The sequence below is a fragment of the Lampris incognitus genome, chromosome 18, assembly GCF_029633865.1.
Source record: "Lampris incognitus isolate fLamInc1 chromosome 18, fLamInc1.hap2, whole genome shotgun sequence".
NCBI classification, from domain to species: Eukaryota; Metazoa; Chordata; class Actinopteri; order Lampriformes; family Lampridae; genus Lampris; species Lampris incognitus.
Window position 1 is genome coordinate 33,235,339 of NC_079228.1, and position 23,857 is coordinate 33,259,195.

Sequence of the window (23,857 nt, forward strand, 5' to 3'; positions counted from 1 at the left end):
ACAGACAGGCAGACAGACAGAAAAACAGATAGGCAGACTGACATACAGTCAGACACACAGACAGACTGACATACAGTCAGACACACAGACAGACTGACATAGTCAGACACAGAGACAGACAGGCTGACAGAGAGGCAGAAAGACAGACAGACTGAAAGGCAAAGAGACAGATAGACTGAAAGGCAGAGAGACAGACAAACTGACAGACAGGCAGAGAGACAGACAGACAGACAGGCAGGCAGAGACAGATAGACTGAAAGGCAGAGAGAGACTGACAGACAGGCAGAGAGAGACAGACAAACAGACGAGGGAAGAAGAGGGGTGTGAAGAGGAGAAGGGTCAGAGAAAGGCAGGGGAGATGAGAAAGGGACAAAAGTGAGGAGGACTAGGGAAAGAGGGAGAAGGACTAGGAGAGCAGTCGTAGGAGAGATGCTGAGTAGGAAGGAGGAAGCAGAACGGAAATGTTCAGATTCTATTACAAAATTCAATTAAAACGGGGAAAAAAAATCTTGGCATGATATATCCAACTTGTGGAATGGATGATTTACCTTAATTCACTATCTGACCTGCCGTAGCCGTTCACATTTGAACTGATGGAAATGGCTGTGAACGGGCCTCACCTGAATGAAGGTGTCAGGGTGCAAAACTTATTCAAATGACAATTTCATTTACTCCTAAACACGGAAAAATTATAATAACCCTGTAAACCGTTGCTGTGCTTAAATTGTCAAGCATCAAAAATGTATTCTGCATCTCTGCATAAAGAAACCCAACCTTCAGTTCTCGATCAGTTGAAATATCTGTAGCTGGAAGCTTTCTGTAACGCGAGTTGACCATTTCTGAGACCTGTGATTTCCGCATCGTGTTTTTGAACCAGTTTCACAGGCACGACTGGGCATTATCAATCCACTGTGGATGGTTATTTTCGGTCATTAGCACAGAACTTGCCTTCCTGTGGAAACAATAACTCACTGCTTGTCTTTTTGGCCTACTCCCACATCCTCTTAAAAATGTCCAGTACTGTACGAGATGCTGGGCTATGTTTCATACAAATTCATGCAAATCTAAGCCTTTAAGAGAAAGCTGTCTTTCACCGGTTCAGGAATCTGATTGGAATAATGCAATAAGATAATGCACATATGCTGTGTGTGCAGGGTGATAAACTACATCATGCACAATTTATTCTGATATACTGACACCATCTGGACAGGGCTCATGTCCATAACCTTACTGTGATCCTTCAAAAACCCCAAGCGGATGGGATTAGTTTGAGAAGAGGGAGTGCAGTGATGAAATCATTACATCAGCAGGTCTGTCATATGACTCCTGCCCCAATCTGTATGATCTGTACGAACTCTGGCGAGGATCCTTCTTACCTGTTTAACCCTTATTTGCAGCGTAAAAATTATTTCAGTTCAAACTAGTCCTGTCTGAAAAGAAGGTATGAAGGTTAATCGAGGTAAATGTTGTCTATAGTAGCGATGTGGGACGTGTGTGAGGTCATCTCAGCAGTTTGGAGAGAGATTCCTGAATTATCCTGGCTTAATTGGTCATTAGCAGCACGATCATTGTCCTGTGATAAAATGTGAGTATTTGGCAATGTCCTGAGAACCACTCTCATGGAAATGGAGCCTATGCCTCTGTAAGGCTCTCAGCTCTCTGAGTGCTGGCGCTGGATCGGCTGGGAGAGCTTGGTCTGCTGCGTCCTGTGAGCCCAGGTTCCACGGCCCTGACTGGAGCTGTGCTCGAAGAGGAAACACCGGGGGCAGTCTGACAGGACGCGGAAGCGGGGCAGGCTATGCTAACTGCTAGCTCATGCAGACTGGCAGTTCCGATAACACTGAGGGCTGTCTGGCGGCGGCCTCGCCTAGCCTTGACTGTGTTTTTGGTTCGTCGTGTGGAGTGCGGGGAGGTGTGTCGAAGATGTCTGGCTGAGAGAGCTGGCGTTGGATCGGCTGAGGGAGCCTGGTCTGCTGCATCCTGTGGGCCCAGGGACCACGGCCCTGCCCGAAGAGGAAACACTGAGGGCGGTCTGACAGAATGTGGCAGCGGGACAGGCTAAGCTAACTACTAACCCATGCAGACCGGCAGTTCTGACAGCCATCCTAGCTGGCGTTCGCTCTCCTGGACGGTGATTTTTTTTTTGTTTAGTTTAGATACATGTGTTAGTTTGGATATACATATGTGTTCTTGTAGTTTTCGGATGTGTTTTTGTGTTTGTGTTGCACTGCTGTGGGCTGGGGGAAAGGATGTTTCGTTTCATTTCATGTGCGCAAGTGCATGAAATGAAATGACAAATAAAGTGTCTCTGATTTCAGTAACTGGGCTCTATCTGATGTCGCTTTATTTGTCTCTGGTTTAAACAGAACGTTGGCTGGAAACGCTGCCACTCTTGCGGAGTTCACACGGTCGTATACAAATGTTCTCAGAAGACAAAATAAACGCATGAGAGGGAAAGCTAACACATCGGGAAGCCATTTTAGTTACCGCTCGCTATCAAAGACGCGCTATTAAGATCTCATTAAATAGCCTGAGAGAAGAAAAGAAGAAAAAATACCCACATGCACACAAAGACCAGAGTCCTCAGGCAATGTGTAATGATTCCATGATTATTCCAAGATTATTAACTTTTTCCTTTTTGTTTTTTTGCTGATTTCGACCTCTTAGTCAACCCCTGTCTTTGGTAACCGTAATATTACTTGTTTCTTTCTTAAATGTTTGGGCACGGTACGTCGGTTTAAGATAACGGGTGAAATCCATCCATCCATTATCCAAACCTCTTATCCTGCTCTCAGGGTCGCGGGGATGCTGGAGCCTATCCCAGCAGTCACTGGGTGGCAGGCGGGGAGACACCCTGGATGGGCCGCCAGGCCATCACAGGACCAACACAGTCACACCTAGGGACAATTTAGTATTGCCGATTCACCTGACCTACAGGTCTTTGGACTGTGGGAGGAAACCGGAGCCCCTGGAGGAAACCCACGCACACACGGGGAGAACATGCAAACGCCACACAGAGGACAACACGGGACGACGCCCAACGTTGGACTACCCCGGGGCTCGAACCCAGGACCTTCTTGCTGTGAGGCGACCGCGCTACCCACTGCGCCAGCGTGCCGCACGGGGGAAATGTGAGGGAGCAGCAGAACGGACGACCAAATTACGAATTCTCGATATTACCATGACAACATCTCACTTTCTTCTGCCCTGAGTACTACACTGTGCGTGGGAGAGAGAAAGTAATGCAGAAAGGAAGAGGATGGGAGGAAAAAAACAGAAAACGATGTCAAAAATAGAGAGAAAATCGAGGAAAAGATCATTAGGAAGATGAGACTTGAAGATGCTCTTTGAGAGAAAGTGAAGAAACGTCAACACATCTTGAAGTGTAGCTTAACCTAAGAAGGCTGCATGTGTTGCCGATGCACTCAGATTATAAATACCAAACCACACACGGCCTCGTTTCAAGGGACGAGGGAGGGGTGACGAGGGACCAGTAAGACGAGAGAAGAGAGGAGGAGAAACAGGCGGTTTAAAATGGAAAAACCATCTTTGTTCCAGTTGGTGTCTGTGCGGCTGTTCCAGATATTCGGCTTTCATCATCTCTGTTGGGGAATGGGGACAAAGCCGAGTGAGTCTCTAAATGCCCCCCCCCCCCCCCGCTCAGGTCTGTGTCAGAGAACACCTACCAGCTCTCTTCTCTGCTACCAACGAGACACGGAAAAGAGACCACAAACAAGTAAAGAGAGAAACAAAACAAAAAAACAGGATCAGATTTAAGAAGCATAATTAAAGCCAGTTAAAGGCGATGGGCTGATGGAAAAATACTGCCAGTTGAAAATTAACAGAAAAACAAGTGGAAAGAACGAAATAAGAAAAAAACAAAATCAAGGAGTCAAATTCCTGCAAAGAAGTTTCTTAAGAAGCAGAAGTTTAGATCTGTGTCTATGATTGTGTGTGTGTGTGTGTGTGTGTAAGTTTGCGCGTGTTCGGCTGAGAGTGTGTGTCTGTGTGCATCTGCACAAACTGCCTCTTACCTTGGTAATGTGCGCTGAAACCACGGTAACGGTGGTTGCTGTCAGTTACAAAGTGGAGGCGGAGCCAGTTCTTGTTGCTAACAATCGGAGAGGGGACGTTACTGCCCGACAACCTGAGAAGAAGAGAGACGAGGAGGGGGGGAGAAAGAGAGCGAAGAGGGGGAGAGAGAGAGGAGGGGGGGAGAAAGAGAGCGAAGAGGGGGAGAGAGAGAGGAGGGGGAGAGAGAGAGAGGGAGAGACATTAGAATGCTTGAAAAAACAAGAGAAGAAAAACACTCATACACCTGTACACAAACTCTGACCCTTTTTTTTTTTTTAATTTGAAATTATAACTAGTAATACTTCATTTTTCATTTAGCAGTATCCGGCCTCACATCCCATCACACACGTGCACACACACACAAACACACACACACACACTTGCTAGCTATGTGCAGGGACTCCTAGCCGCTAACCTAACAGTCCTGTGCACACACCGGCAAAGTTGTGGTACTTTATTCAAGGGCAACATGACAGCACCTGTTGAAGGAAGGAGGAGCATATCAAGTCTTTTCCCCTTACGTTTTGGACAAACTGTCATATATATGTATATGTATATGTAAATGTATGTGTGTGTGTGTGTGTGTGTGTGTGTGTGTGTGTGTGTGTATATATATATATATATATATATACACATTTGAAAAAATGTGAAGTGTAACACCAGTAGCATTACAACCCATGGGGGGGGGGGTTGTTTTGAAAACGTCAGGACTTAAAGGGCCGGGGCACTGCTGAAAAAGCATACATTTAAAAATACAACAAGGCAACATGAAGTGGGGTACTTTATGTACATCATATAGTGGAGTGGTGCTGGAGCACAGTTGGAAGAGCAGACAGTTAAAATATACAAATATCTAATAAATATCACACGTGTATCATCTGATGACGGGGGGGGGGTAATAAAGACATTGCTTTACCTGTAACTGCAATGTAATGTTCCTGATGTTATTTTTCTAAATTGTTTCAAATGTTTTCTATCCTCCCATTGGTTGCTAAGCATCATAACTACCTACCTCATTGGTTGTAATTTTCAAATGTTTTCTCCCCCCCCCTGGTTGCTGTGCACCGTAACTAGGTGCGTGACACGGGACAACATAATATTTATTGGCTGTGCATGTTTTTTCTTTGTTGTTTAACCACACTGGCAGCTTATGAGTGTGTGACAAAGTTTTTCCCTCCTTCATCTATCTTAATATTCCACTCCTCATTTGCAGAGCATTTTTATCAACACCACTGACAGTTTCCAAAAAAATTCTATATATTTGTGTGTGTGTGTGTGTGTGTATATGTATGTATGTATGTATACACACATATATCAATGATATTGATATATACCATATTGATATAGTATATCATATTGATATATATTGATATATACATATATATCATAATTATTACAATATATATTAACATTATTATATTACAGAACTATATAACATTATTACGATTATATTAAATATATATCAATATCAATATTGATACTGATATTGATATTGTGCTCCTCATTAGTTGAGCACTTTTATCAACACCACTGACGGTTTCCGAAAAAAAAAAAAAAACGTTACATACACACACACAAGGGGAACAACACCACTCCTCTGTGGAAGAACAACGGCTGATTCTGTACAAGTGGGAAACCTGTAGAAGTGTGTAGAAGTGTTGCCACAGCAGAGACTAAATCACAGAAGACAGCATAAAGCAGCCTAACTCAAGACCTGTGTGAGTGTGTGTGTGTGTGTGTATGTATTATGTGTGAGACAGTGAAAGTTTCAGCAATAAATGTGTCACTAAGCTATTCCTCTTCCTAAGGCTTAGTTTACTCTTCACAGTTTCGTGTGTGTGTGTGTGTGTGAGTGTGTGTGTGTGTGTGTGTGTGTGTGTGTGTGTGTGTGTGTGTGTGTGTGTGTGTGTGTGTGTGTGTGTGTGTGTGTGTGTGTGTGTGTGTGTGTGTGTGTGTGTGTGTGTGTGTGTGTGTGAGTGTGCATGTAACTGCTGTCAGGCATGAAGGCTGAACAGGCTCCGCCGTGGCTACCGTGACTCATATTGGATTACAGCGGCAGATTTTCACCACGTATAGTCACACCTGGGAGCGGCCCAGAACAACAGCAGTCTGTTTCTGTGAGCAATGGAGCCGCTTCACGGGAGGATATGGTGATTAAAGCATTTTGCTCCAGGTTTGTGAGAGAGGAGAAAGTGGTGTTCATTCATTTCGCCCGTCTTGATTTCCCCAGTTGGCCAGTTTCCCAAATGAGGGTTTAACTTAACCTTAATATTGGAAACCTTCCACTCACAATGTCACTTCTGCAAAATTCACTATTCATGTTATAACCGCCACTACTGACTGACTGTAGCTGTTGCGTCAATCGCCGTTTGAAACTAGTCCACCTTTCACAATAGAGTAATAAACAGTGATCAATAGAGTTCAATATCCCTATTACAACATGTGTTACTTGGTGGCGTGCAAAACCACAAAAGATGTTTTCATACCAGTATTTCAGACAGTGTTACTTGGTGAATGGTCAGTCTACAGGTAAACCCAGCCACTCAGGATGCAGAAGCCAGTGCATTCCTGGTGCCGGTCCCAAGCCCGGATAAATGGGGAGGGTTGCATCAGGAAGGGCATCCGGCCTAAAATCTCTGCCAAATCAAATATGTGGCTCATAAAGCAAGATTTGCATACTGGATCGGTCGAGGCCCAGATTACTGGATCGGTCGAGGTCTGGGTTACCAACAACCGCCACCGCTATTGTTGGCCAGCAGGGTAACGGTGGGAACTATTCTACTGTTGGGCCAAGGAGGAGAGAGAGAAGACATGTCAAGAGGCAGCGAGAGAGGAGGAAGGGTAGGAGTGTGGAGGTGAGAGTCAAAACTTTGAATGTTGGCACTATGACTGGTAGAGGGAGAGAGCTGGCTGATAAGATGGAGAGAAGAAAGGTAGGCATACTGTGTGTGCAAGAGACCAGGTGGGAGGGGAGTAAGGCAGGAGCATCGGAGGTGGGATCAAACTCTTCTACCATGGTGGGAATGGAAGGAGAAATGGGGTAGGGGTAATTCTGAAGGAAGAGTATGTCAACAGTGTGTTGGAGGTGAAGAGAGTGTCAGACAGAGTGATGAGTATGAAGCTGGAAATCGAAGGTGTTTTGCTGAATGTTATCAGTGCATATGCCCCGCAAGGTGGGTGGGAGATGGATGAAAAAGAAGAATTCTGGAGTGAGTTGGATGACGTGGTGGAGAGGGTACCCAAGGAGGAGAGAGGGGTGATTGGAGCGGACTTCAATGGGCAGGTTGGTGAAGGGAACAGAGGTGATGAAGAGGTGATGGGTAGGTATGGTGTCAAGGAGAGAAATGTGGAAGGACAGATGGTGGTGGATGGTGACATACAAGAGTGGAGGAAAGTGCACACAGGTGGACTATATTTTATGTAGAAGGCGCGATTTGAAAGGGATTGGAGACTGCAAGGTGGTGACAGGGGAGAACGTAGCTAGGCAGCATCGGAGGCTGGTCTGTAGGATGACTTTGGAGACCAAGAAGAGGGAGCGAGTGAAGGCAGAGCCAAAGATCCGATGGTGGAAATTGAAGAAGGGAGACTGTTGTGTGGAGTTCAGGGAGGAGTTAAGACAGGCACTGGGTGGTAGTGAAGAGTTACCGGATGGCTGGCAAACACTGCAGAAATAGTGAGGGAGACAGCTAGGAAGGTACTTGGTGTGTCATCAGGACAGAGGAAGGAAGACAAGGAGACTTGGTGGTGGAGTGAGAAAGTTCAGCAAAGTATACAGAGGAAGAGGTTGGCAAAGAAGTGGGATAGTCAGCGAGATGAAAAAAATCAGACAGGAGTACAAGGAGATGCAGCGTAAAGCAAAGAGAGAGGTGGCAAAGGCAAAGGAAAAGGCGTATGGTGAGTTGTATGAGAGGTTAGACACTAAGGAAGGAGAAAAGGACAGCCTGCACATTGTTTTTAGTGACAGTAAACTGAATTGAATTGAACTGAATGAAGACATGGGAATGAGTAATAGCAGCTAGGTTAAGAGGAGAGGTGATGATCAGCGAGCAGCAGTATGCTTTCAGACCATGAAAGAGCACCACAGATGTGATGTTTGCTTTGAGAATGTTGATGGAGAAGTATAGAGAAGGCCAGAAGGAGTTACATTGTGTCTTTGTGGATTTAGAGAGAGCATATGACAGGGTGCCGAGGGAGGAGGTGTGGTATTGTATGAGGAAGTCGGGAGTTGCAGAGAAGTATGTAGGAGTGGTGCAGGATATGTATGAGGGAAGTGTTACAGTGGTGAGGTGTGGGGTTGGAATGACAGATGGGTTCAAGGTGGAGGTGGGATTACATCAAGGATCGGCTCTCGGCCCTTCTGGTTTGCAATGGTGATGGACAGGTTGACAGACGAGATCAGGCAGGAGTCTCCGTAGACTATGACATTTGCGGATGATATTATGATCTGTAGTGAGAGTAGGGTGCAGGTTGAGGAGAGCCTGGAGAGGTGGAGGTATGCACTGGAGAGAAGAGGCATGAAAGTCAGTAGGAGCAAGATGGAATATCTATGCGTGAATGAGAGGGAGGACAGTGGAATGGTGAGGATGCAAGGAGTAAAGGTGACAAAGGCGTATGAGTTTAAATACTTGGGGTCAACTGTTCAAAGTAAAGGGGAGTGCCGTAGAGAGGTGAAGAAGAGAGTGCAGGCAGGGTGGAGTGGGTGGAGAAGAGTGTCAGGAGTGATTTGTGACAGAAGGGTATCAGCAAGAGTTAAAGGGAAGGTTTACAAGATGGTTGTGAGACCAGCTATGTTGTATGGTTTGGAGACAGTGGCACTGATGAAAAGACAGGAGGTGGAGCTGGAGGTGGCAGAGTTGAAGATGCTAAGATTTTCATTGGGCGAGACAAAGATGGACAGGATTAAGAATGAGTATATAAGAGGGACAGCTCAGGTTGGACAGTTTGGAGACAAAGCAAGAGAGACAAGACTGAGATGGCTTGGACATGTGTGGAGGAGAGATGTTGGGTATATTGAGAGGAGGATGCTGAATATGGAGCTGCCAGGGAAGAGGACAAGAGGAAGGCCAAAGAGGAGGTTTATGGATGTGGTGAGAGAGGACATGCAGGTGGCTGGTGTGACAGAGGAAGATGCAGAGGACAGGAAGAGATGGAAACAGATGATCCGCTGTGGCGCCCCCTAACGGGAGCAGCCAAAAATAGCAGCAGGTCAATCTACAGGTACCCTTCATTTTAGAATCTGCTTTGGAATTAACTGAATAGATACAGGCAGTGAGAGAGAGAGCGAGCGAGAGAGAGCGAGCGAGAGAGAGTGTATTCACGAGTGTGAGAGCGTGTGTGCGTGTGTGTGTGTGTGTGTAATAGAGAGCCCACTTGTTGTGTTGCATGTTGCGTATGTTGTTTATCCCTCCTTATGTTTTTCCCATTCATCTCATCAGCAGCAATAATAGTGTCTTGTACATTCTGAAACGTGATGCTGAACCCCGTGAATCACACTCAGGAGGATTATTCAAGTCGACCCCGTACTCAAACTGACTACAAGATGGCAAATCAATGCTGAACGACTGCTCCTGTTAGGTGGGAGAAAGATCGAGCAGTCGACGGGATGGAACAGGCTGGAGATGAGATATTGGAAATCTCAGCTGGATAATAATTACTGACAGCTCCCAGATTGCCAGGAAAAAAAAAGAAAACCAAAGAGGCAATCTGTTTGTGGACAATATTCCGGGGGGGGGGGGGGTCACCGCAAGCGGCATCTGTAAATGAATTATTGTCAAACTATTTGACCAAGAAAAGGGCGGTAATGGAGTCATCTGAGAAATCATCAGAAAATCAATTGTCACTTTGTTTAGGATGTCAGTGAAAGGCCTGGGCAGCTCAGATATTAATGCTGTGTGACCAGACACATTTACCAAACACCACATGTGCCACAGTTAACTTACCCCTCGGCTGTTCCCCTGGCAGAACCAGGTCGCCAAGGAGCCAAATAACACCAAAAACCTATTCTCGCTTTTTATTTGCCTCTCATTATATTGTTTGATGTTGATTTTGACATAAATGGTCGCCACCACTGTCTGTGGACAGTGAAATGGTGAAGGAAATTTTTTTTTTTAATTTCTAATTTTTTTTATTTTATTGACGGCATCTGGGTAGCGTGGCGCTCTATTCTGTTGGCTACCAACACGGGGATGGCAGGTTCAAATCCCCGTGTTACCTCCGGCTCAGTCGGGCATCCCTACAGACACAATTGGCCGTGTCTGCAGGTGGGAAGCCGGATGTGGGTATGTGTCCTGGTCGCTGCACTAGCGCCTCCTCTGGTTGGTCGGGGGCGCCTGTTCGGGGGGGGGGGACTGGGGGGGGTAGCGTGATCCTCCCACACGCTACATCCCGCTGGTGAAACTCCTCACTGTCAGGTGAAAAGAAGCAGCCGGTGACTCCACATGTATCGGAGGAGGCATGTGGTAGTCCGCAGCCCTCCCCGGATTGGCAGAGGAGGGCGGAGCAGTGACCGGGACAGCTCGGGAAAATAGGGTAATTGGCCAAGTGCAACTAGGGAGAAAAAAAGGAGACCCCCCCCCCCAAAAAGCATTTTTTTTTTGTTTTAAATTGATGACATCATTATGTTAACGGGCAAAAGGTGAGTTTTAACAGCAAAGCAAGCTAGTTTGAGCGTGCCCCAAGACAGGCCAGTTTGCTGTACAAGGACCCCTAATGGACTGAGCACGCTTATAAAAGCACATTTTCATCTGACGCAGGCAAAAGAAGAAGATGGTGGAAACACCACACTGAGCTCCACCTGACACGAGAAAGACCTCGCTGCCGTCAGACTGCATGCCCCGCTCGCCCTCAGACGAGGACCCGTCTCTCTCCAGTCCCTTGTTTCTCTCTCTCCTCCCCTTGAGTCTTCTTTCTTGCACCCTCCCCTCCTCCTCATTCCCCCACCAAACAGCCCCATCACCATCACCGCCCCCGTCATCCAGTCCCCCGTCTTGCCTCCGACGCGCCTGCTCTCCACCTCTCTTATATTATTCATATTTAAAGCTTTTAATTCACTTCCCGCAATGACATCATTACCCAGAGTGCATCATTAAGGACGGAGCGTGTGCATGTTCAATCTGTTCCAATATTAAAAGTGGGAATGAAATCATAAATCTATATGGCTTGCCTGCATGTGATGTTAAAATATTTCCCAAGCCGACTGCTCAAGAACCACTTACAAGTCCATGATGAATGTTTAATTAGATAGATCGCCCCCTCTGGTAGTGGAAAATGGCAGTAACCTAAAGGTTAGAGAAATCAGCCCGTGACGAGAAGCTCGCAACTTTAAATCCTCCAACACGCTCGGCAAACCTGTGGTGTGTGTGTGTGTGTGTGTGTGTGTGTGTGTGAATGAGTGAAGCTCTCACACCTCATAGTATGCACACCTCCATCCCAATGCAAAGCAAATTTTAAGCAAATTTTTGAAAATAAAAAAATGAAATACCAATGCAAGCTAGTTGTTTTCCATTGGTTGATCTTAGGCAATGGAGTAACTGCGCGGCACGGGGTGCAAGACAGTCATCAGAGTGTCGTCCAGGACAAGCCCAGAGAGGTGCTGATGGTAACTACATGCAATGGCAAGAAGCTATCGGTAATGGCAAGAGGAGCTCGAAAAAAAACGTTCCCATCATTTCATAACGGTGTAATCTGTTTACCGACGAGTCAGCTTTTCCACCTCCAGCTATCACGAGAACAATCTTGCTGTTTTAAGGAGCACACGGTGCCTTAAAGAGGAATCAGGAACATCAGGAATCAGGAACAGTTATTTGTCATTTCATTTCCCCCAGCCCACAGCAGTGCAATACAAAGACATATATCCAAACTACAAAAAAAACCTACACACACACACACACACACACACACACATATATATATATATATATATATATAAAATAATTTACTGTCCAAGAGAATGAACGTCAGCCAGGATGACTGTCAAAACTGCCGGTCTGCAAGGGCTAGCAGTTAGCTTAGCCTGCCCCGCTTCCATGTCCTGTAAGTGTTTCCTCTTCGAGCGCAGCTCCAGGCAGGGATGTGGTCCTTGGGCCCGCCGGAGGCAGCAGACCAGGCTCCCTCAGCCGATCCAACGGCAGCTCTCCCAGCCAGACACTTTCGACACACCTCCCCGCACTCCACACGACGACATCAGAAACACAGTCAACGCCAGGCGAGGCCGCCGCCAGACCACCCTCGGTGTTATCGGAACTGCTGGTCTGCATGGGCTGGCAGTTAGCTTAGCCTGCCCCACTTCCGCATCCTGTCAGACCGCCCTCGGTGTTACCTCCTTGGGCAGGGCCGCAGACCCCGGGTCCACAGGATGCAGCAGACCAAGCTCCCCCAGCTGATCCAGCACCAGCTCTCTCGGCCATCAGATGAAGACACAAACCCAGACGCAGACAAAGACACTGCATGGACGGCACTGGGTGAGGCCGCCGCAAATGTTAAGTTTGCACAGCCATCTTCCCACACCGGTACTGGGTGAGGCCGCTGCAAACATGAGTTTGTGCTGCCATCTTCCCACACCAGAAGTGACGCGGTCCATTGGAGGTTCTTTGGTGGAACCGAAGCAGATTCTAGTTGAAAGATTAAGGTTGCATTGGAAATGAACCAGTCTTGAATGTGAAATTAGGGTGAGTCTGAAAAAAGTTGCACAAGTGCTCAGCAAGTCACCCCATGCATAGATAAACTGATATCCTCAGTATCCTGTAGCGATTTTCAATTTGGGAAGAAAGTCAATTTTTTACACGGATTACAGAAAAATTGATTGATTCTCCCCATTAACATCCATGTGGGCATTTCGCAATGCTTTATTAAACCATAAATTTACTTCGTCAGTTACATTTTAAGTGCTCTGCCCCGTCGTCTGCACTAAAAACCCATCAGAAAATTCCTTCTTTCTTTGTATCTGCTTAATCCAAATCAGGGTTATGGTGGGGCTGAAACCTTCACCCAACTCATCTGATTGGGTACAAAGGAGGACAATATCCCGAACGGGGTACCATTTCATCATCACACGGTCATGCCGATGGGCAGTTTTACTTTAAAGTCTCAAACTGATCGACACGCCTGTGGGCAGAAACCCATCCAGACATGTGAGAAACATGCAGACTCGATACAGATGGGCAGAGATGAACCTACCACCCTTTGACCCTTGTGCTATGGGGCCACAGTCTCAGGGAATCAGTCATCAATTACTTTACTATGTAAAACACATTTCATGTAGGTATATTTCAGGTACCACAGCCTATAAGAATACTCACTTCTGAAAATGTGTCCATTAAATAAGCAGTACACACCACAAATGGTATCAGGTAAGAGGAACTACCAGAAATGTGACCAAGCAGAACAGAATTAGAGTCACTAGAATAACTATTGTATAATTCTAGTACTTATGTGTAAAGAAACTGAGAAAAGACTAATATTATAATGTGTGCACATCAAAACATAATAATTTACAGTATTGCCTTATAGTACACCTGATGGGCATGTCTGATCACAGACCTAAATTATGAGCAAACCAAGATAAAGAAATGCATAAAAATCCTTTAGAAATGGCCTCATCAGCAATGAGGTCTCACAGGAACAGAACCTGAATACCTCAGCCCTGGCCTGGGTTTCTGTTAGCTGGTAATTACCTTTTTTTTTCTTCTTTTTTTTTTTTTTTTGGTAAAAAGGCTCAAAATTCAACATATGATCATCTTGCCAGTCATGGTGTAAAGCAATAATTCCACCCAAAGAATATTTTCAGTTAAAAACTTGATATTTTTCCGCTTCCGGTGTGGGAAGATGGCGGTGCACATTCATGTTTGAAGCAGCCTCACCCAGTACCGGTGTGGGAAGATGGCGGCACAAATTCACGCTTGCAGCGGCCTCACCCACAGACAGTGTGGGAAGATGGCCACACAAATTCACACTTGCAGCGGCCTCACCTAATACCATCCATGCAGTGTCTTTGTCCAAATTTGTCTTCGTCTGACGGCTGGGAGAGATGGTGCTGGATTGGCTGGGAGAGCTTGGTCTGTTGCGTCCTGTGGGCCCTGGGACGCCGGCCCTGCCTGGAGCTGCGCACGAAGAGATAACACCGGGGGGGGCGGTCTGACAGGATGCGGAAGCGGGGCAGGCTAAGCTAACTGCTAACCCATGCAGACCGGCAGTTCCGACAGTCATCCTGGCTGGCGTTTGTTCTCCTGGACAGTGTTTTTTGTTTAGTTTAGATATATGTGTTAGTTTGGATATGTGTGCTCTTGTAGTTTTTGGATGTGTGTTGTTGTCTTTGTGTTGCACTGTTGTGGGCTGGGGGAAATGATGTATCATTTCATTTCATGTGCACAAGTGCATGACATTAAATTAAAAATTAAGTGTTTCTGATTTCTGTTTCTGATATGACACTTGTCTGTCGCCATTTTGCAATGGCCATCCTGCAGCTGTGTAATTAACAAGCGAAACAAAAGTATCACCTCCTTAAAGAGTTGAATACCACATTTTGTGCAGTAGGGTTCAGATTAAACTGCAGCGAGGTAAGCAATCTGCCGTGATCAGGCATTCAAAGTGGGCAAAAATTGTGCTAACGCTCTGCTTTTGTTTGAAATACGTTCACAGATTTACGGTTCTTGCAGATGCATCGTAGGTCTCGTGTGGATGCGAGTCCCCCCCCCCCCCCCGACGAGCGCTGACACCTCCGGGAGGCACCGTGGGCCAAAACGCAACGAAAACATCTGTTCCTGCAGGTGTCCTTTCCACAACCCCCAATGACAAACCCGCTGTGTCACCCAAGTCCAGCTTCTGTGTAGGCGTTGATGCTTTTTTCAACAGCCCGAGGGATATTTACATCCCCAGATCCGCCGCGCTGCACATGTGGACGCTGACAGGAAAATGCCGCCCTTCAGGAGGTGCTGAGTAAAGCCATATTGTGACAACTGTTTTATGAGCAGATTGGATGGCTTTCACGATGACTTCTGCATAATCGAAAAGCCTTTGGTGATAGCTTCCTTTTTTTCCATTTACAAGTATTAATAATAAAGACTGAGACAATGACGACACAGACATGGGTTAATACAGTTATCAAAGCTTAATAAGGGAGTTTTGCTAGAGATTGAAATTAATGTTTAATACCTGGGGACCTCAGACAGGGCGCCCATCCTAAGTACGGAGAGCCTGATGCAAGCTCATAAAAAGGAACGCGACACTAAAGCATCGCTCCAAGTTGCCTCTTCTGGAAACACTTGAGTGATTTACAATGGCTGCCGGACGCTCTGCGGGACCATAGATCTCTCTGGAAGACACCCACGATTTGTTTCGGTCAAGCGCTCTCGAGATTTGTGTACAAAATATACTACAACACTAATATGGAAAATAAGAAGCCCTTCGATGGACCATCTGCCAATTTAGCACGACAGAGGATGTCAGAATACATCGAGAGGAAATCAGCCCGTAGTGAAATGGTTTGGTTTCCATGGTAATTAATGATAGGATTATAATTGGCTACAATAAAAGGCTGGGTCCTTTAGTCCAAATGCCAAACTAGCAGTAAAGTGATTCTTGTCAAGGGTATAAGCTTCAAGTTGAAATATATATATATATATATATATATATGTATATATGTGTGTGTGTGTGTGTGTGTGTGTGTGTGAAAATTTGAAATTAATCTTCAACTACCAGAACTCCTCATTTGATCTGCGGGAACTGACTTATTTAATGGAGTACCGAGTGATGCAACTTATATTTTCATAATTAGTTTTGAAATGCCGAGAAACATCTTTTAAAAAAAAAAAAAACCTGCAGATGGATGCATAGGGGACCCTTTTTCCCCCATAATAAGCGGTGATGTGTATGTCGAAGCAGGCCAATTATATTTTATGAACATCGACGAACACCGATCACGTCCTTATTAGCGCATCACTTCCTGTGTACTCGTCAATAGTTGGAACCTCACAGGATTCCCCGAGCAAACACAACCAGCGAGCGCCGTTTCTGCCGCTCCGCTCAACTTCTTACTGCGGCGCTTTAGAAGGCGTTCTTCTGAAGAAGTCTTATCAGGTAAACATAATGAAAATTTAAAGTGTCTCTTTGGTTCCGTAATCAACTACAACTGGGACAGACGTACTGTTGGAGAGAGAGGGAGCGTGTGTGCAATACCCTAACACTAGTGTGTGTGTGTGTGTGTGTGTGATAGAGAGAGATAGATGGAGAGATAGAGAGGGAGAAAATAAATTGAGTAGAGAATGACCAGAGGGAGCGAGAGAACATAATTGATTAAATACACCAGAGCAAAAGAGCATCCCTCCCTCTCTCCGTCTCTCTCCCTCTGTCATCCCCCTCGCATCTTCCATTCCCTCCGCCTCTCCCGCTTCACTGAAATATAAACCACCTATTCCACTGACAGTACGGGAATGAGTGAGCATGAGGGGACAAGCGATGATGACGGGGAGGAGTCAGGGGGAGGGAGGGAAGAATGGAACGGCGGAGTGGTGAAGAGGAATGAAGGGAAACAGCACGAGGGAGAGGAACTAGGGTATACTAGAGAGGGGGGAGGGAGAGAGAGGGAGAGACAGAGACTGAGAGAGAGGGAGGGAGCGAACAAGAGAGTGAGTGAGACAGAGACAGAGCGATGGAGAGCGAGGGAGAGAAGCCGAGCGAGAGAGCGCAAGAGATAGAGAGGGAGGTGGGAGAGAGGGAGGGAGGGAGAGAGAGAGAGAGGGGGGGGGAGAGAGCGAGAGAGAGAGAGGGATAAAGAGAGACAGAGCAAGAGAGAGAGAGGGCGGGAGGGAGGGAGAGAGAGGGAGGGAGAGAGAGGGAGAAAGAGAGGAAGAGAGACAGAGCAAGAGGGAGAGAGGGCGGGAGGGAGGGAGAGAGAGGGAGGGAGGGAGAGGGAGAAAGAGAAGAAGAGAGACAGAGCAAGAGAGAGAGAGGGGGGAGGGAGAGAGAGGGAGAGACAGAGACTGAGAGAGAGGGAGGGAGCGAACAAGAGAGTGAGTGAGACAGAGACAGAGCGATGGAGAGAGAGGGAGAGAAGCCGAGCGAGAGAGCGCAAGAGATAGAGAGGGAGGTGGGAGGGAGGGAGAGAGAGAGGAAGAGAGCGAGAGAGGGAGAGAAACCGAGCGAGAGAGAGGGAGGGAGAGAGAGGGAGAGAGAGAGGAAGAGAGAGGGAGAGAGAGAGGAAGAGAGACAGAGCTAAGAGAGAGAGAGGGCGGGAGGGAGGGAGAGAGAGGGAGGGAGGGAGGGAGAGAGAGAGGGAGAGAGAGAGGAAGAGAGACAGAGCAAGAGAGAGAGAGGGCGGGAGGGAGGGAGAGAGAGGGAGGGAGGGAGGGAGAGAGAGAGGGAGAGAGAGGGAGGGAGTGAGAGGGAGAAAGAGGAAGAGAGACAGAGCAAGAGGGAGAGAGAGAGAGGGCGGGAGGGAGGGAGAGAGAGGGAGGGAGAGAGAGGGAGAAAGAGAGGAAGAGAGACAGAGCAAGAGAGAGAGAGGGCGGGAGAGAGAGGGAGGGAGGGAGGGAGAGAGAGAGGGAGAGAGAGGTTGACATGTTGACTGATGTATCTTGGGGGGAATGCAACGGTGAAGCTTAAGACCAAACTTCTGGTGAAAAGTAAACTGCAGTGACAAAACAGATATTGTGTAAGTAACTGAATAAAAAGGAACTTCTGTTGGTTAAGAAGAAAAACAATTAAGAGCCGAGCTAACATGCTGCACCTTCCACATTTCATTTCACAACCTCCATTTTTAATTTTTTTTGAGATACTTTATTGATCCCCATGGGGAAATTGCATTCTGCATTTAACCCATCCTAGCTGTGTAGCTAGGAGCAGCGGGCAGCCGCCGGGCAGCACCCGGGCACCAACTCCAGCTCGTCTTGCCATGCCTTGCTCACGGGCACAGACAGGAGTATTAACATGTCTTTTTTGTTTTATGGTGGGGGAAACCGGAGCACCCGGAGAAAACCCACCGCAGACACGGGGAGAACACGCGAACTCCACACAGAGGACGACCTGGGATGACCCTCAAGGTTGGACAACCCCGGGGTTTGAACCCAGGACCTTCTTGCTGTGAGGCGACAGCGCTAACCACTGCCCCACCGCGCCATCTGAATATTAGGTTCATCAACACATGCATCACTTATGGTAAACTCTTTGCAACGGAGCAATCCAAAAACCTGCAGAACTATGTCCAGTGTTGTCACTTACATGCAGCACATGGCTGAATCGGTGAGGCCTGTGTTAACTGTTGTATTAACTTGTAACAATCCAACACCTCCTTGTTACAAACAATTGTAACAACAATTGTAACGCTTGTTTTCTTTGCTAATTTTCTAAATTGAATTCCATGGGCCTGGACGGCAGCAACCCATTAAGGTTTTACATCAGATCTGAGCTGAGGGGTGGCACAGCGGTCTATCCCCACCACGGGGATCGCAGGTTCGAATCCCCGTGTTACCTCCGGTTTGGTTGGGCATCCCTACAGACACAACTGGCCGTGTCTGCGGGTGGGAAGCCGGATGTGGGAATGTGTCCCAGTCGCTGCATTAGCGCCTCCTCTGGTCGATTGGGGCGCCTGTTTGGGGGGGGGGGACTAGGGGGAATAGCGTGATCCTCCCACGCACTGCATCCCCCTGGCGAAACTCCTCACTGTCAGGTGAAAAGAAGCGGCTGGCGAGTCCACATGTATCGGAGGAGGCATGTGGTAGTCTGCAGCCCTCCCCGGATCGGCAGAGGGGGTGGAGCAGCGACCGGGACGACTGGGAACAGTGGGGTAACTGGCCGGATACAATTGGGGGGGAGGGGGGGGTTGAGCTGAGGGACGTTTAAACAGAATCCTTACCTAAATTTATATATTGATGGGGGCTTTCGATTTCTCCCATCAGCACCAAGGCAACACACACTTAACTTGACAAAAACCAGGATTTTGTGTCTTTTTGCTCACAGTGGCGAGAAGGGTTTCTTTCCACTGTGTAGTTGGCTCGTGGTATCAAGCTACAGTCGCTTGCTTGTTTGTTTCTTCGTATGAATCAAATCTCAAAGATAAGTAATGGGAGTGAGATGACTGATTACTAAACGCGCTTCGCCCTCCAGGACTATAAAGTGGCGAGGGCGAGCTGACCGCGGCGTGGACGGATTAATCTGGTGGCCGACATAATTACCTTTTCACTAAAGTCACCGTTCACCCTTTGATGAGGTATGAATATTGATCCACGCAATTTGGCAGCGCGTCTCCTGTTGGTTCTGTTCATACCAGCCATCCTTTCATGCGTTTTTCCATTTCGGTCCATCAGCGGGCTTGTTTACTTTCGATTTATGTCGTGCGGGACGCACTTTAATGGGACGGCTGCAGTCACCGAGTGGCCGGCCACTCATCCTGGCGATCATTTACAGCCCTACGCCGATGTCGGGTGTTGTGTTGTGAATGACAGCGTGACTGTCTGGCTTAAATGAATAAAATAAAGAAGAGCTGTTGTCGGGGAACGGAGATGTATTTTATCTAGTGTAAGACATTTCTGCTGCAAAAAGTAGTTTCTGAACGCTGGGGTAATAAATGTTTCCCGCCAAGTCCAACTTTGAGACAGATCTTTATTGTGCCTTGTGCTGTGGAAGTTCTGCACGAGGACGGCTGATGTCTTATATGAGACGGTGCACGGCCGCCGTCAGCCTTGTGACATGTGACATGCGAGACTGTGCACACGGAGCAGCCACGAACAACCTGACAGTGTGACATGTGACCTTACAAACAGCAAGGCGTTGTCGAGAAACCTGCCCACCATCTCTCCCGTCCCCGTCCACACAAGGACAGAAACCTTCTGCAGCTGGTCCGACGCTGTGCGAAGCCACAGTACCGTAGAACCAACGAGTGTGCGAGTGTGTGTGTGTGTGTGTGTGTGTGTGTGTGTGTGCACGAATGTGTGAGGGTATCAGTGGGGGAGTGCTCCGTAATCAGGCAATCTGTCTTAATAGCCTGCACTAATTAAGACAGGTGTGAACCGCTAGATGCACACATGAACTCACACATACAGACTGGTGCACACACAGACATACACACACACACAGGAGTTACACATACACATACAATGAGAGAAATACACACACACACACACACACACACACACACACACACACACACACACACAGAAAACAGATACTTCTAACAGACACACAAAGAGGCAGAGAGTTGGCTTGTAAGTAAAATCCAGGTAAGGCCATCATCAATCAGTTTGTGGAGACAGAAGTACTGCTGTGTGTGCGTGCACAGGTGTGTGTGTGTGTGTGTGTGTGTGTGTGTGTGTGTGTGTGTGTGTGTGTGTGTGTGTGTGTGGCTTCATACGTGCACTTGCCTGGTACTGCTTGTGCTGTTTGTGGTGTGAGTAACTCAGTATGTGTGCAGTGAGTGTGGGTTGGCCATATTTACTTGGGCATTTGCATCTGTGTGTGTGTGTGTTTGCATGCGCGTATGCATACACACAAGCGGTTGCTGAAAGTGTGTGTTGGTCCCTTTCTCACACCGTGCACGTGTGCGTGCGTGAGTATATGCATGCTTGCTGTGCTGCTCCATCAATCTAAAGTGAGCAGAGAGTAATCAGTGTTCACAACAGGACCCCGCTGTAGCCCCCACCCACCCTCCCTCCCTTCCCGTTACCACAGCGAAGTCCCCCCCCCTTCCCTCGGCCTCCGCTCTGCAGACACGAGCAGGACCGTCTCTCTCTGCACAGACTTGTTCATCTGGACAGCTGCAGCGCTACAACATGCTATGTTGGGCTGGGTGTAAAGGAGCAACTGGGCAAAGCAAGCGGACAAAAGGACACGGATTACTCGGAGGTGTGACAAGTGGGAATCGACACCTGACTCACCGCCATCTCAAAATCACCCCCCAGCAACATTCAAAGTCTATTAATACATGCTAAGAATAATATCCTACTGCCTGGTGGAGCCCTTCGGGCAGGCATAAGGGTTTTCTATTTCAAATTTGCCTATAGGCCGTACCTATATGTTCACAACGTACCCGTTTAGCGGGCAGATTATTAATATGGTGCCGTGGGATTAATGCAGCATGTCGGCGCTCCGGCTTTACACCAGACTTGGTGGTGTGTGCTAATAAGAACATGTAGAATGATTAACATGCAGTATGTTGAATCCATCCATCCATCCATTATCCAAGCCGCTTATCCCAATCAGGGATTCGTGGGATTCTGGGGCCTATCCCAGCAGTCACTGGGCAGCAGACACCCTGGACAGGCCGCCAGTCCACCACAGGACCGACACATTCACACCTAGGGACAATTTAGTACAGCCGATCCACCTGACATACATGTCTTTGGACTGTGGGAGGAAACCAGAGCCCCCGGAGGAAACCCATGCAGACACGGGGAGAACATGCAAACTCCACACACAGGATGACCCGGGACGACCCCCAAGGTTGGACTGCCCCGGGGCTCGAACCCAGGACCCTCTGGCTGTGAGGTGACCGCGCTAACCGCTGCACCGTCGTGCCACCTATGTTGACTCCAACTGGATAAATATGTTTTGCTTTTTTTGGGGGGGGGGGCGATTTCCCCCCCTTTTTTCTCCCCAGTTGCACTTGGCCAACCACCCCACTCTTCCGAGCCATCCCGGTCATTGCTCCACCCCTCTCTGCCAATCCGGGGTGGGCTGCAGACTACCACGTGCCTCCTCCGATACATGTGGAGTCGCCAGCTGCTTCTTTTCACCCGACAGTGAGGAATTTCACCAGGGGGACGTAGTGTGTGGGAGGATCATGCATAAATATGGGTTTTATTAAGAGTCCGCTTGAATGATTCTCTCTTTATTTTAAAGATTTGGAAAAGAAACGAACGTTGTATTTTACACTCTACAAGGTCATTTTCTTTAATACCACTGTCACAGGTTTTGTACTTCACTGGAAATGTACTCCCTGCGACATGTTTTGCCGAAACGTGGGTAAGGAAACCTTATTACAGGGAACCTTGACTATACGCGTGAAGCCGGCGAGCCAGCTTGATTGATGAGGCCGCGGGAACCGCCCCTGCCAGCAGATGGCAATGAGATATTATATCTGTGTAGGTGACTCAATTATTTGTGCCTTAACACAAATGTGTCACGTGTGTCGTATGTGTCACAGCTGGCTGACTAACTATCTTATGTGGAGTTAACACAGCGATGCTCATCCATCTCTCCCTCCATCTGTCTGACGCTGAGGTGTAAGCTGCTCCACATAGTCAGATGGTGGCGTTTGGGCCTGAACGGTTAAATAAGAGAGGAAAAATTATAGCTACCCCTACGTATGATTTCTAAGAGTGAGATATTGTAGAATTGATATAGTTCTATGTATTTCAATGTGTATACACACATACATACATACATACATACATACGTATATACGTATATATATGTATATATATACATATATACACATACATACATATATATGTATATATATACATATATACACATACATACATACATACATACGTATATATATATGTACACACACACACACACACACACACACACACACACATACATGCATGCATACATACATACATACATACATACATACATACATACATACATACATACATACATACATACATACGTGTGTGTGTGTGTGTGTGTATGTATGTGTATATATATATATATATATATATATATATATATATATAAAATTTTGTGGATTTTTCCTCTTTTTTCTCCACAATTGTATCTGGCCAATTACCCCATTCTTGCCATCCCGGTTGCTGCTCCACCCCCTCTGCCTATCCGAGGAGGGCTGCAGACTACCACATGCCTCCTCCGATACATGTGGAGTTGCCAGCCGCTTCTTTTCACCTGACAGTGAGGAGTTTCACCAGGGGGACGTAGCACATGGGAGGATCACACTATTCCCCCCCAGGTCCCTCTCCCCACCCCTGAACAGGTGCCCTGACCGACCAGAGGAGGCGCTAGTGCAGCGACCAGGACACATACCCACATCCGGCTTCCCACCCACAGACACGGCCAATTGTGTCTGTAGGGACGCCCGACCAAGCCGGAGGTAACACGGGGATTCGAACCGGCGATCCCTGTTTTGGTAGACAACAGAATAGACCGCCACACTACCTGGATGCCCCACCAATAATATTTTCTGAGAATGAGTCTTGAGACTCGCCGATTATCAAAACGATCAATGAAAGGCCTTCTTTGGCCCACTGACCCATAACAAATGTTATGGCTCCGCCCACGATGACCCGTTACGTCGCAGGGTCTCAAATATAAAGACGCCACATTGATCACGCTGCAGCAAAGATGGCCAGAAAACCCATTATAAAGCAGTACTTTCCTGTCGTTTTCTCCCCTTGTCTTACTGTGTTTATCTCTCTTTCCTCATCTCTCTTTCGTTTTCCCCATTGTAGTCGTTCCCCACTCACCCCATCCTATCCCTCCCTCCCTCCCTCCCTCCGTCCTTCCCTCATTCTTTTTCTCCCCTTCTCTCTCATGCCTTCTCTCCCTCTCCGGGGTTTTCTATCTGTCATTCTGTCTGTTCTCTCCTTTCATTTAGCTGTGTCTCTACCCAGAAGCCATTGCAATTCCGGGCGGCTCCCCGCCTCTCCTCAAGTCAACTCTCCTGGGTGTGTGCGTGCGTGTGTGTGGGTGTGTGTTTTGTGGGGTTTTGTGTGTGTAAGTGAGTGCGTATGCGTAAGCACGCCTGTATGCGTGCATACCCTGCGGAACAAAGCAATAATCAGAGCAGAGACAGCGAGACAGAATGAGAGAGAGAGAGAGAGAGAGAGAGAGA

At 47.4% G+C, this 23,857-nt stretch overlaps 1 protein-coding gene across 1 annotated transcript in view; it reads right to left on the bottom strand.

The window, feature by feature from the left end:
* The window catches only part of LOC130128423 (CUB and sushi domain-containing protein 3-like), a 502,508-nt gene that overhangs the window by 234,649 nt on the left and 244,002 nt on the right, over positions 1–23,857 (bottom strand). Inside the window, exon 6 of the mRNA XM_056298036.1 lies at positions 4,035–4,147. Within this exon, the coding sequence (XP_056154011.1) occupies positions 4,035–4,147 (113 nt within the window). The remainder of the gene's footprint in view (positions 1–4,034; positions 4,148–23,857) is intronic.